Source organism: Phlebotomus papatasi, chromosome 2, assembly GCF_024763615.1.
Source record: "Phlebotomus papatasi isolate M1 chromosome 2, Ppap_2.1, whole genome shotgun sequence".
Taxonomy (NCBI): Eukaryota; Metazoa; Arthropoda; class Insecta; order Diptera; family Psychodidae; genus Phlebotomus; species Phlebotomus papatasi.
In genome coordinates this window covers 25,978,317-25,990,954 of record NC_077223.1, presented here as the reverse complement: position 1 = coordinate 25,990,954, position 12,638 = coordinate 25,978,317, and the positions used below count along the sequence as shown (strand labels likewise).

Sequence of the window (12,638 nt, the reverse complement as noted above, 5' to 3'; positions counted from 1 at the left end):
TGGCTGCAGTGCTGTAGGCAGAAACGTCAAAATTCTGTCAAAAATGCAATTTTTGACAAAAATTGCTCCCAATGTGTAGAGGCCATTACGCACTTCTAGAAACCTTGTTTAATTCTTGTCTCTTGGTGGTTCAAATGATTCTCGTGAAATGTTTTCTATATGATAAAATAAATTACAATGCAGAGCAAGAAACCCAAAACCTCAACTGCTGAAATAATTGAAATTCTGCTTAGCACTTTAACAATTATAATTTTTTCGTAAGAATGCCAGTCAAGATTTTTTATCTATGCAATGAGATTTTTCTCCCATACGGTGCTGTTTTTGCACGGTAATTATAGAAGAAAAGGTTAAAGACATGATGGTAATTGTATGGGGTTTGTGTGGAAAAAAGACACATAGTATAAAGTGTAATTAGACAACGCTGCTGAGCTTTTTAATAGATAACATTGGGATTTATTTGAAATGCTTTCGATTCAAGATAAACTTGTTTGACAAATTGCATTAAGTGCTCAAATGCAGTAGGTCTTTTTTTCCCTCTTAAAATGGAAGAATATTTATAATAATCTTTTTTATGCACGTTTTTTTTTAATGATTTGTCAAATAACCATTGATCTATTTGAAAATTTATTCTATTTTTTATAACTAAAAATAAATTGATGAAATAAATATAGCAGAAAATAATATTAACATGCAGACAAAGACTCTCTCAGCCTTCTGGAATGCTCAAATTCGTGACTTCATATCTCGATAGTAGTATCTTGTTATTCAGACAGCTTGCAATATCGGACACTTCCGACTTTTCTTTTGTTTGTCAAAATTCCATACATTTTTAGTACAAAAAAAGAGTCGCGAAAAGCTTTGAAAAAATACATGAAAGAGAAAGGGCAAAGAAACTTCGATAAGCTTGGTGTTCAATATTGCATACAAAGAAATATTCATATTTTTATTCAATTTAAAGTGAATTAATAATAATTTTAGAGAAAACAAATATGATAAAATCTTTTTTAAAGCCCCAATAAATATTTTTTAAAGAACAAAAAAATCAATTTAGCACAGTTTTCCTATAACGTTATAATGAGTTAGATCCTTTCGATTTGTTTTTCAATTCGTAATTATTTAATGTTTATCGGTTTTGTAGGTCCCTTAACTCTTTCGCGCAAACTGGATTGTCTTGATGAACACTGTACTCCTGGTGTTCAAGGAATCTTCCTGGTAATCCCTTGAACAGTCACTGTCACAATATTTTGAGTGGTATTTGGCAAAAATAAACTTATCTACATATTTATTCACACACAATACAATTGCACAATATGAGACGCTTGCAGAATACTCTAAAATATTGGAAAATATGTTGTAATTCATCAGATATAAGATGAAATGTCCATGAGCAAGATATTTTCCTTCTGGATTTCACAACGAAAAACAATTTCCCAAATGTCCCAACTACATTGCTGGCACGAAAACACTTTTATAAACTTTTCCCTTGGGGACAATAGGGTCATATATGACCCGGAAAATTCTACATGCTTTTCTGGAAAATTGAGAGTAGTTTATTATATCAAAATATGCAATATACAATCTTTGAATATTTTATTTTGTGTTTCTAAAGAACTTTTTGCTGAAAAAAATAAATTAATATAAAAAATTTTGAAAAAGAAAAGTCATTTCACAAAGTTCGAAATTAGTGATTTTTGATCTCAATTATTTTCTTTTCCTGAATATCTGGAGTCTTGAGAAAAATTATCCAAGAATCTTACATCCTTCTATTATGATGTCGTGCACAAACCGATAGATTTCAATTAATGTAAATAGTCAAAAAAAATTTCCCCGGGTCATATATGACCCTAATGACGTGAAAGAGTTAATATGGGCTTGTTTTTGTAACAAGGGACCTGTGTTCCTTCAGCAACCAACTGACTGTGAATTTTTGGAGCAGACATTATTGGGTCACTATCAAAGATGCTATAATGCTGTTATCAACCCTCTGAGTCGATAGCTTTGGTCTGCCAGTAACGTTTTTCTGATGTACTCGTACCTCAATACTATAATATTTGAATATTTAATGTATAACCTTTCGTGATTTTCCATAAAATTTGGAAATTAACGACGCAGATACATTCCGGCAGTATCTCTGGACGATTTTCTACCTTTTAATTCCTTCTAACTTTCCATTTTAACCTAAATTATGAATTATCAAAAAAATGACTATTTCTTGTTATTTATCATCACTTTTATACACATGTATTTAATATAGGGAACTTTAGAAATGTCCAAACCCACCATTGGCCTCTCAAATGACATAAACTCAAAATATAGCCGGTTTATTTTAAGTTAGTTGCATGTTTTTGTCCATTTTGAATTACTTTTCAAACGAGGCAACAAACTTTTGACACATGAAAAATGATCAACTTTTGGAAAACAATAATTTTTTATATGAAATAAAATTAATTATTTTTCTAGAAATATATAAATAAGATCTACAGATTACAGGCAACTAATTTGCAAAAAAAATTCTAAAAAGTATTTTTTTCTATCATTTTTTGCACCTGGTTTCCCGATCATACATGAGGCAACAAACTTTTGACACCTACTGTAAGCCATATAGCTAAGCCTCAGGTCTGAAGCCCGTATAAGGCTCAGCCATATGACTTAACTTCTCTAATTTCTTAGAAGAATCAAGATATTTTTTGGAAAATTTCCACTTAGGTTTCGATTTATTCAAGGCTAATTATCTATTATATTTTGAATAACAAATAAAATTGATTGTTGTTAACTGGGATAAATTTCTAGTCAAAAGACCGTTTCAAGACTTTTCTAAGGAGCCCGAATATGTTCTAAAAGTCTGAGAAAGACACTTTCTACAATGATTTTCCCTTTTGACCTTGAGAACACGTTATTAGGATTAATTGAAGGTCATTTTTGTGTATGAATGAAAAGTCAACCCAGACAATATCCAAAACATGTTTATTAGATCTTTGTATGTGGAGGTTTTGTACCACTCGATCTTGTAATAGCAATATAGAAAAGAATTATCTGAACTTTGGCACTCAATGAGTCAAGTGGTAGAGCACTCGCTGTATGATACAAGTGTCCCAGGTTCGAATCCGTTTTAGGTCACTAGGAATTTTTTTCTGGTGTTAAAGGTGTTCGAATTGCATCGAGTGAGCTTCACTGCACTTGATTCCACAGGCATGGGACTGACAACCTCATCCCGAACTCCCCTTATGGGGAGAAAACTCCTCTATCGAACGTTGGACAATATCCTAATATCTTGGATATCAAGATTGGTCAAGGTTTTTGAGTCACTGGAGTCAAGCAGTGAATTAAAAAAAAAAGAAAAGAAAGAAAATGAGTGCTCTTTGTTATCAATAAATTCTTCATTAAATTAGCGATAGATATGAGACTAAACATCAAAAGTTCAGACATAATTCAATGAGAATTAAAATTCAATTCGATGAAAAAAAAAAGTATAAATGTGATAATGGTAAATTGCAAAATGGTTTTAGGTCAGAAGAGAGATAGATTGAGAAAATGTGTGAAGTGTATACATTGAGACATCTTATCAAAGTCAATGTCTCTCTGTGAATACAATTTAAAGTGACCCCTTAACACTGTTTGTGCGCGTCCATTCAAATAGCAAAAAGGCGCACATTTGAAATATAGTCTAATGGGAAGAGTATGAGATGAAAATAAAGATTCAATTGAGAGATTTGTGCATAGAATATTTTCTGCATTGCTGAGAGAGAATGATTCTCATGAGAGATTATCATTTTTTGTTTGTTTGTGTTTCTGCCCTTGTGTTAGAAACCAAGCGATTGCCGACTATTTGGGCAGCAATGGGTACACGGATGCATTAGAAGCATTTCGCAAAGAGGCTGATATATCCAATGAGCTGGAGCGCAAATATGGTGGATTGTTGGAGAAGAAATGGACATCGGTGATCCGATTGCAGAAGAAAGTGATGGAGCTGGAGGCAAAGTTGTCAGAAGTGGAAAAAGAGGCACTGGATGGGGCACCCACGAAGAGTAAGAGAACACCGGGTGAATGGATACCGAGGCCACCGGAGAAATTTTCACTGAGTGGTCACAGGGCAACAGTGACACGTGTAATTTTCCATCCGGTGTTCAGTTTAATGGTGTCAGCATCGGAGGATGCTACAATAAAAGTGTGGGACTTTGAGACGGGTGAATATGAGAGAACACTCAAGGGACACACTGATTCAGTACAAGATATTGCATTTGACGCTCAGGGAAAATTATTGGCGTCCTGTAGTGCAGATGTGTCCATTAAACTCTGGGACTTTCAGCAGACATATGAATGTGTTAAAACAATGCATGGTCACGATCACAATGTGTCATCTGTGGCTTTTGTACCAGCTGGTGATTTTGTCCTATCTGCATCGAGAGATCGTACCATCAAAATGTGGGAAGTTGCAACTGGGTAAGTTGTCACTATATTCAATTATTTTCTCCTTTTCTTAATTTTTTTATACAGCATTTGAGTGTCTCCGATGACTAAGTAAGACAATATGAAAAATAATCTTTAAAAAGATGATTTATTCAAATTGTTATTTAAGCGGAAAATTTATTAAAGATACCCTTTGGAACTGTAAAAAAAAGATCTCCAGATTTTTATATAATTTGTCATTTTAAAAATACCTTTATGCTTATGATTTGAAAAATTTAAAAACGTAGTGAATGCAGTCAACGGTAAATTAAATATTTCGAAAAAAGCCATTTTCAATTTTAAGGGATAATAAAGTTGTCTAAAAAGATTTTTTGTAGAGAAAATTTTGTAAAACATTTAGTGTTTTCTCAAATTTAAGAAGAACGCAAATTTTAAGGTATAAAGAAAAATGAGCTTCCTAACTAATGCTGTCTACACACTACAAGCAATTTCTGTCTACAAGGATAGGGGAAATTTTCTTTAAAAGGGCATTTTTTAAAGAAATTTCTCCTAGTGTGTAGAGGCCATAAGGTTCGACCATTTGGATTTAGAGATCTATTGAAGTTTTGATATATCGCCAGTTGAACCAGTAATTCTAATTTTGTTTGTTTTGTATCTACATTTGTTGCAAACGCCACGCGGCGATGCGTAGTTTGCAATGAATGCAGACACAAATCAAATACAGTGAACCCAATTGTTGATCCACGACGATATTTCTCAGTGTCGGACAAAATCCTAAAATCTAAAACTTCGAACGTCAAAATCCCGCAAAGCTAAAATCACGAATGGGCCAGAATTCCGAACAGACAAAATTTCGAAAAGTCAAAATCCCTAAAAGCTAAAATCCCAAAAAGCCAAAATCCCGCAAGGCTAAAATCACGAAAGTGCTACAATCCCGAATAGGTCGAAATACCGAAAGTCAAAATATCGAATGAACCAGAGTCCCGATTGGCCCCAAATCCCGAAAGCCAAAATCCCGTATGAGCTAAAATTTCGAAAAACAAAAATGCTGAATGAACCAAAATCCCGATTGGATAGAATCGAAAACTCGAAAAGTTAGGATCCTGATTCGGCCAAAGTCCCGAAAAGCCGAAATCTCGAACGATAAAATCCTGAAAACCAAAATATTGATCAAAATCCCGAAAAGCGAAAATTCCGTAAAACCAGAATTCAAAAAATTCTAAATTCCGAAAAACCAAAGTTTCGAAAACCAAAATTCCGAAAAGCCAAAATCACAAAAAAAAAACAAAATTCCTAATGGGCCAGAATAATGATTGGGCCTAAATCCCGAGAGCTAAAATTCTGAAAAACCGTAATTCCGAAAAGCCAAAATACTGAAAACCAAAATCCCGAATTGGTAAAAATCCCAAATAGCCAAAATCCCGAAAAGGGCTAAACTCTCGAATGGATCGAAATCCCGAAAGACAAAATCTCATATGGGCCAAAAATTCCGAAAAGCCAAAATCCCGAAAAGGAAAAATTCGGAAATCCAACATATCGAAAGCCACAATCCCGAATGATCAAAATCCTGAAAGGTCAAAATCACACGAAGGATAGTATATGCGGAATAATATCCCAAAGCACAATAATTGTCCCTTTAATGCCTAGCGCACAATAACTTTTCGTCGGTTCCAAAGAAGACTGACTATTGTAAGTCTAATATGTAAACTTTACAAGAGAAAGCTTTAACTCTTTCCGGACCGCAGCATATTTCAAGCCAATTTCACAATTTTTTAATCAAAAATATCTAAGCTCAGGAAAAATATCTTACATTTGGACATCCTTATAGTTTGTAATCATCCAAAAGAATTGAATTTTTCTCAGTTCTGAATAATTAAAAACACTGTTTTTCACTGAATATTCATATGCTGCTTTGGGTACTCAGAGTCCCAAAAGAGACGAAAGAGTTAAAGTTTGACGGCTAAAATTTATTTTTATTAATTTCACTGTAATTAATATACTTTTAGCGCTTTTAGCGTTTGAAACTATTGTATCATACTTACGCATTGAATATCTTCTGGTTAACGCTACTTTTAAGCTATTTACAGTAAAATGGTGGGCTAAAAACTTGATAATCGGGCACGCTGATTTTCAATTTTTTTCTTGTAACTTTTCCAGGAATATCTTAATCAATATAAAATTTTGTGGGGATGTAGATCTAAGGTTTCTGCATCCAATGATACCATCTTTTTATACTACTGTAAGTAGACTTACAATAGTCTTCTTCGGAGCTGACGTTTTGTTTAGTAAACATGTTTTTGACATTTTAATGAGAGTGAGTGAGATCTAGATCTAGTCATCTCGCCCATTCTCATGGGAAATTTTGAAAACATGTTTACAAACAAAAGTTATTGTGCGATGGTCATTACCTCCTATGACACTTTTAAAAATTCAGGATTTTGGTTTTCGATATTTTGGCTGTTTGGAATATCAAAACATTCGGAATTTTGACTTTCAGAATTATGGCGTTCGGGATTTTCACCTGAACACCGAACCCTTTTCAATATTCCTTCTAAAAGACAAATCATAACATCTCATAGCCGAATTCAAACCCTGTCTAATTTTATTGTTGAAATTTATTTTAAATAGGATTTTTTTTTTTAATTTCGGAAAAATTATTTTAAAAGTTCGGATTATTTCCTTAGAACTTAATTAAAAAAATAAATAAATAATCTTTTAAGTAGGGGTCGGTTATCAGGCTTCGCTCACATTCTGGCTTCGAACAATTCAAATTTTTCTCATATTTAATTAATCTAATCTATGTATGATAATTTATTTTAATAGCTAGTCTTAAGTTACACATTTCCGGAAAAAAATAAGCCCGGTTTATTAAAGGAATATGAAAAAATTAAATGTCCGCAGCCAGAGTGTGTGCTAAGCCTGAAAGCCTTCCAATAATTTAGAGACGCTAGAGACACATAATAACTAAATTACCCAAGTCCGAATTGCCAAATTGGTTTGTCCAAAAGTCCGCATTATCCGAAATTCCGAATTTTATCTTATCACAAAGAGTTGTTTAATGTGACATGAAGATGTCGCTCCAATCAGATGCCGAATTATTTGAAAAAGAATTAGGATGCGAATTCGAAATTTTGATATAAGGGAAGACTACCAACGATCGGCAGTGTTCCTCGGATCTTCAGGTTAATACCACATTGTTGCTCCAAACTAAATGATTTTTTTTTTAAATTATTAGCCACTTTTTACCATTTAAGTCTCACAAGAATACAGTGCATTAACTCAGATTTAATTTATAAAACCTATTTTCCCTGAGACACTTGATTAAATTGCTGACGATCCGAGGTACAGTGTGCAAGTTTGTAATTACACATTTTTTTTATTAATTTATTGTAAAAATTAGAAATTCAAAAGCCCAGATATAGGTAAAGGGATCACTAATGTAACAATTAGCATACATAAATATACCAAATAATGTTTTGAGGATTATATTTTCAACTAAATATGAGGCATGTCTCTTAAGATTCCGATCCGGGGTACTCTTCCCTTACTTACTAAATAGCTTTTTCGACTTTCACTTGTTTATCAACTGATTTTTTTTTGTTTTCTGATTAAAGAAATTTACAATTTTTAAATAAAAAATCATTACGGAGAATAAAAATGAAGTCTAAAGTTAAAGTTTAAAGTTCTTAATAAATAATACAACTATGTTGTATATCTTTGAACAGTTACTGCGTAAAGACATACAGTGGCCATCGAGATTGGGTACGAATGGTGCGAGTTAATGTTGATGGTTCCTTATTTGCAACCTGCTCAAATGACCACACTGTAAGAATTTGGATGACCAGCTCAAAAGATTGCAAGGTAAGTTTGATTTTTTTTATCTGCATATATATGTATATTTTTTCAGGTTATAGAAAATAATTGTGAAATGCGAAAGCGTGGAATAGTAATATCAATTCTCTCTTAGGGTTAATTGGCATATTGTAACTTAATTTATGTTAAACAAATATAAGAGTAATTAGATGCAATGAAATCTACAATCTTGGCATTAAATTGATTTTTTTTATTAGTTTGCCACGCTCATTTTAGAATGAGTATTTTTTTTCTCTCAAGATTATGCGTAGTTGGAAAGAATAATAATATTTCTACGTTTTGGAAATAAAATATTGCCTGTGTGTATTTCCCCGAAAAAACAAATTACTTATATTTCCTTAAAGAATTTATTAAGGTCGCCTCATTTAATCCAATGTTTATGGCCTTTGGATTGCAGGCTGAGCTCCGAGATCATGAACATACGGTTGAGTGCATCGCTTGGGCACCTGAGTCAGCGTCTGCGGTGATAAATGAGGCTGCGGGTGCTGATAACAAGAAGGGTGCACATCAAGGACCATTCTTGGCTTCGGGATCAAGGGATAAAACAATTTGTGTAAGTTTTATTTATTTTTATTTCTTCTTCATTTTTTTGTGGAATTAGCTGAGGTGTAATTTTTTTTCGTCATTGAAGGTGTGGGATATAAACTCTGGCTTATGTCTTTTTACGCTTACGGGTCATGACAACTGGGTGAGAGGTCTGATTTTCCATCCTGGTGGTAAATACTTGATTTCTGCAAGTGATGATCGAACAATTCGGGTATGGGATCTCCGCAATAAGAGATGTATGAAGACCCTGTATGCCCATCAACACTTCTGTACATCAGTCGGTGAGTAAAATGATAAACTTTAGTAAAAAAAAAAAAAGAAACATTAGGACTGCTTTACAATTCAGTAATTTTTTCAAGTAGGGTACAAGAAAGATGATAGATTTATTTTTTTCCGAATAATAAATCAACGAAAATTACTTTTTTAAAAATATATTTCCGCGGAAAAAAACGAAGTTTACAAAATATTACAGCAGAAAAAAACCTACAGCTATCATGACTCCTTTTTGATCAGGAAAATTTCACGAAAACGAAATTCACATCGCTTTCTTTCTCAAACGTTTTACATATGTCCATCTCATTCTTTCGGACTCTTCTTCTTTTGAACGTCATAACAAATTCAATTTAGTTCAATGATTGTCTGGCCAAAGACAATGATTCAATCTAATTTTGAGACAGAAAGAGTGGGATAGACTTATGTAAATCTTTTGAGAAAGAAAGGCACGTGAATTTTAATTTGGTTAGGGTAAAGCAAGGGCAAAGTGCCGAATGTTGGAAAGCTCTCAACCTCGGCTATAACTTCTTAAAATATCATACAAAATTAAAATAGAAGTTCCGGGATATTCGACATCGAATTTTCGAAAATCGATTTTTTGATTGATCGGACCTTCGATTAAATCCCGTCAAATCATTGCTCTACCTGTCGATTTTATTCGGAGGTTTTTTGAATTGTAACGGTATATTCTAGTACATTCAGAGAAATTCTGTAGATTTTCGGCAGAATTTCTGCCTGAAAATCGGTAGATTTTCGCCAGAAATTCTTCCGAAAATCTGCAGATTCTCGGCAGAATTTCTGCATAGGAATTCTGCATAGTCTCCATTGTCTCAACAAAAATATTGTTGATTTATCAAGAAACTGTAGAAGTTACAAAGAAAATGGTATGCTCTGCTTAACAAGCATTACCGATATACATTTTAGATAAATAAAAAAAATGCAAGCAAAAATACTAATTTCTTAAAAATCGCCCATGGAATGATACAAAAACACGAAAATTAGGTCGACACTCTGCTTAAAGTTATCACTTTACTATTCTCTACTTATAACACGACGTCGCAGAATTCTTAATTTTATATAAACACTGTGATATCACCAAGAATCACTCTATTGAATTTTGCAAACTTTAGTGAAAAATATTCCGTCTTTTCAGACAGAGCTGTCTGAAAAGTCTGGAATGTAGAAAAATCTACAGAAAATCGGCAAAATATTTACAGAAATTCGTCAGAGTGTGCACCAGGATTCGTCAGAAAATCTGCAAAAATTTCTGACGAATTTTGTCCCAAGCCCAAATAAAATTCGTAGGAATATTTATCGATTTATCGGCAGATTTTCAGCAGAAGTGTAGATATTTTCTGCAGAAATCTGAAAGATATCTGACGAAATTATTTGACGGGGAACCCATTATTAGAAAGATCTTGCTCTCAGATACAATATATGCTAAAATTTCATCGAAATCCCTTCATAAACACAGAAAATTCAGTCCGGGCAAGACATTTTTGGTTATAGCTCAGGTCAGGGAACATCGAGGGAGAAGTGCGACCCACCGTTGGAAAGGTCTTGACCTCAGCTACAACATACTAAAATTTAAAGAAAAAGCATCGTCTAGTTTTCGAAATATTCGAGATCGATTAATCGGAAATCGATTTTTCAATTAATTGGACCTTCGATTAAATCTGATGAAATTAAGGTGTCAGAATGATTGTAGTACTCAATGAGAGCTTTCCAAAACACCAAAATTTTTCAAGGTCTGACAATTAGAACCGGAGTTATGGCCATTTGAATGTTAAATCTTTGACCCCTTGATCGATATTTAATCTTTGCCGAAAACCGCTTGTCGATATCTCCCTCCAGAAGTGGTTATACGACGGACGGGACGGGACGGGACGTCCACGAAAATCGATTTTTAGAACACATGATATTCGTGATCTATGAGTGTCAAAACGTGCAAATCCAAAATTTGAGCCCGATCTGATGAGGTCGGATTTCACCTGTGACCACAAAAGCTGAGATTGTAAAGAATCTCAGCTAAAAAATCACTTTATTCGAAGGCATGAAAGTTCGAATGAAGAGTACTTTCCCCTACATACTAAAATTTCATCGAAATTAAAAATGGAAGTTCTGAGATATTCGACATCTAATTTTCGAAAATCGATTTTTCAGTTGATCGGACTTTCGATTGAAAAGGATAAAAATGGGGTGCCAGAAGAGTTGTAATACACAAATATTTGAGAAAACAAAATTTGGGGTAGTTCCAAAATAGTCGAATGGGTATGGGGGGTGAATCCTATGCCACTAACCCGTATGAAAATAAAAGACATTTCCTTTCCGAGTTTTTTTTTTCATTTTTAGATATGTTTTAAAGATTACCTAGGCGGGCATTTCGTCCTTATACGAAAATATCGTTGAATCATTCCTAATAGCGATTTTTCAAAGTCAACTGTTTAAAAGACTCTAGAGAGCACATTTTTCAATCGAATGGTATCAAGTTGGGCTCGCCGGAAAGGTCTTGGAATTCCTGACAATCCTGAACCGATTCCAATCGATTATAAATCGGTGATAAACCTATTGATAAACGATCACTGATTTTTATCCGAAATTGAATTTTAATTTTGTGAGATCTTTTGAAAAATTCAATCTGTTCAATAAATCGGTCGAAAACCAGTGAACGGCAAATGATACAAACGTACTTTAGTAGGGGGAAGTGCCCATGCTTTACACGGTCCCAATAATGACTAAATTTTTCCTATGTTTCTGAATAAATGTGACTTTGCAATATATTTTAAAAACAAGACACTTTTCTTGAAAATCATACAAAAAATTTAGTCATTGTAAAGCTTGGGACCGTGAAAAGCATGGGCACTTTCCCCTACTTTCGAAGTATAGAACCTAATTTACGGGTTCGTGCACTTCGCAAAGCCTGAGTAGAGTTTGATTCTAAACAGTGTCTTGGATATAAGGTAAATGGTACTTTATTTGCACAAAACGTCGTTGATTTTCGAAGAATTTAAATTCAATTTCGAATTTTCATATTAAATTTTCGAATAATGTGGGAAAAATTTGTAAAATATCAGACTATATAGCTTGCAAAAGAGTTACTGAGTGATTACGAAGTGATTAAATAATGAGAATGAAACAATAAACATCGTTGATTTGTGTTTTTTTTTACATAACTAAGTAAAGACCAACATATTTTGGCACTTGAGCACTTCGAAATTCGAATACGATGTATTTAGACACATTGCGAAAAAAAGGAATAATGTGTCTTTTTTAACTCTTCAAATAGATCTTCGAATCTTTTAAGCTCGACTTGTGAATGATAAGAATTTTTTTCGGTAAAGTCTGTGATCAGCGACAGATAGCCAAGACAGCAACTATTTTTCGAATGATATGCCTATGCGGCATATGCAATAACCAAGACACCCTCTATATTTAGGGTGGTGACCCTGGGCTAGCCAAGACACAAATCATTTTTCGGATGACAAGTTTATTGAATGTTTTCTTTTTTTTCTTTTCTATTAAGGCCTCTACACACTAGT

At 33.5% G+C, this 12,638-nt stretch overlaps 1 protein-coding gene across 2 annotated transcripts in view; it reads left to right on the top strand.

Moving 5' to 3' along the window:
* The window catches only part of LOC129803234 (lissencephaly-1 homolog), a 37,485-nt gene that overhangs the window by 22,771 nt on the left and 2,076 nt on the right, over nucleotides 1–12,638 (top strand). For both annotated transcript variants that reach the window (XM_055849683.1, XM_055849682.1), the window contains exons 3-6: nucleotides 3,805–4,440; nucleotides 8,133–8,268; nucleotides 8,678–8,833; nucleotides 8,912–9,107. In XM_055849683.1, the coding sequence (XP_055705658.1) occupies nucleotides 3,805–4,440; nucleotides 8,133–8,268; nucleotides 8,678–8,833; nucleotides 8,912–9,107 (1,124 nt within the window). The remainder of the gene's footprint in view (nucleotides 1–3,804; nucleotides 4,441–8,132; nucleotides 8,269–8,677; nucleotides 8,834–8,911; nucleotides 9,108–12,638) is intronic.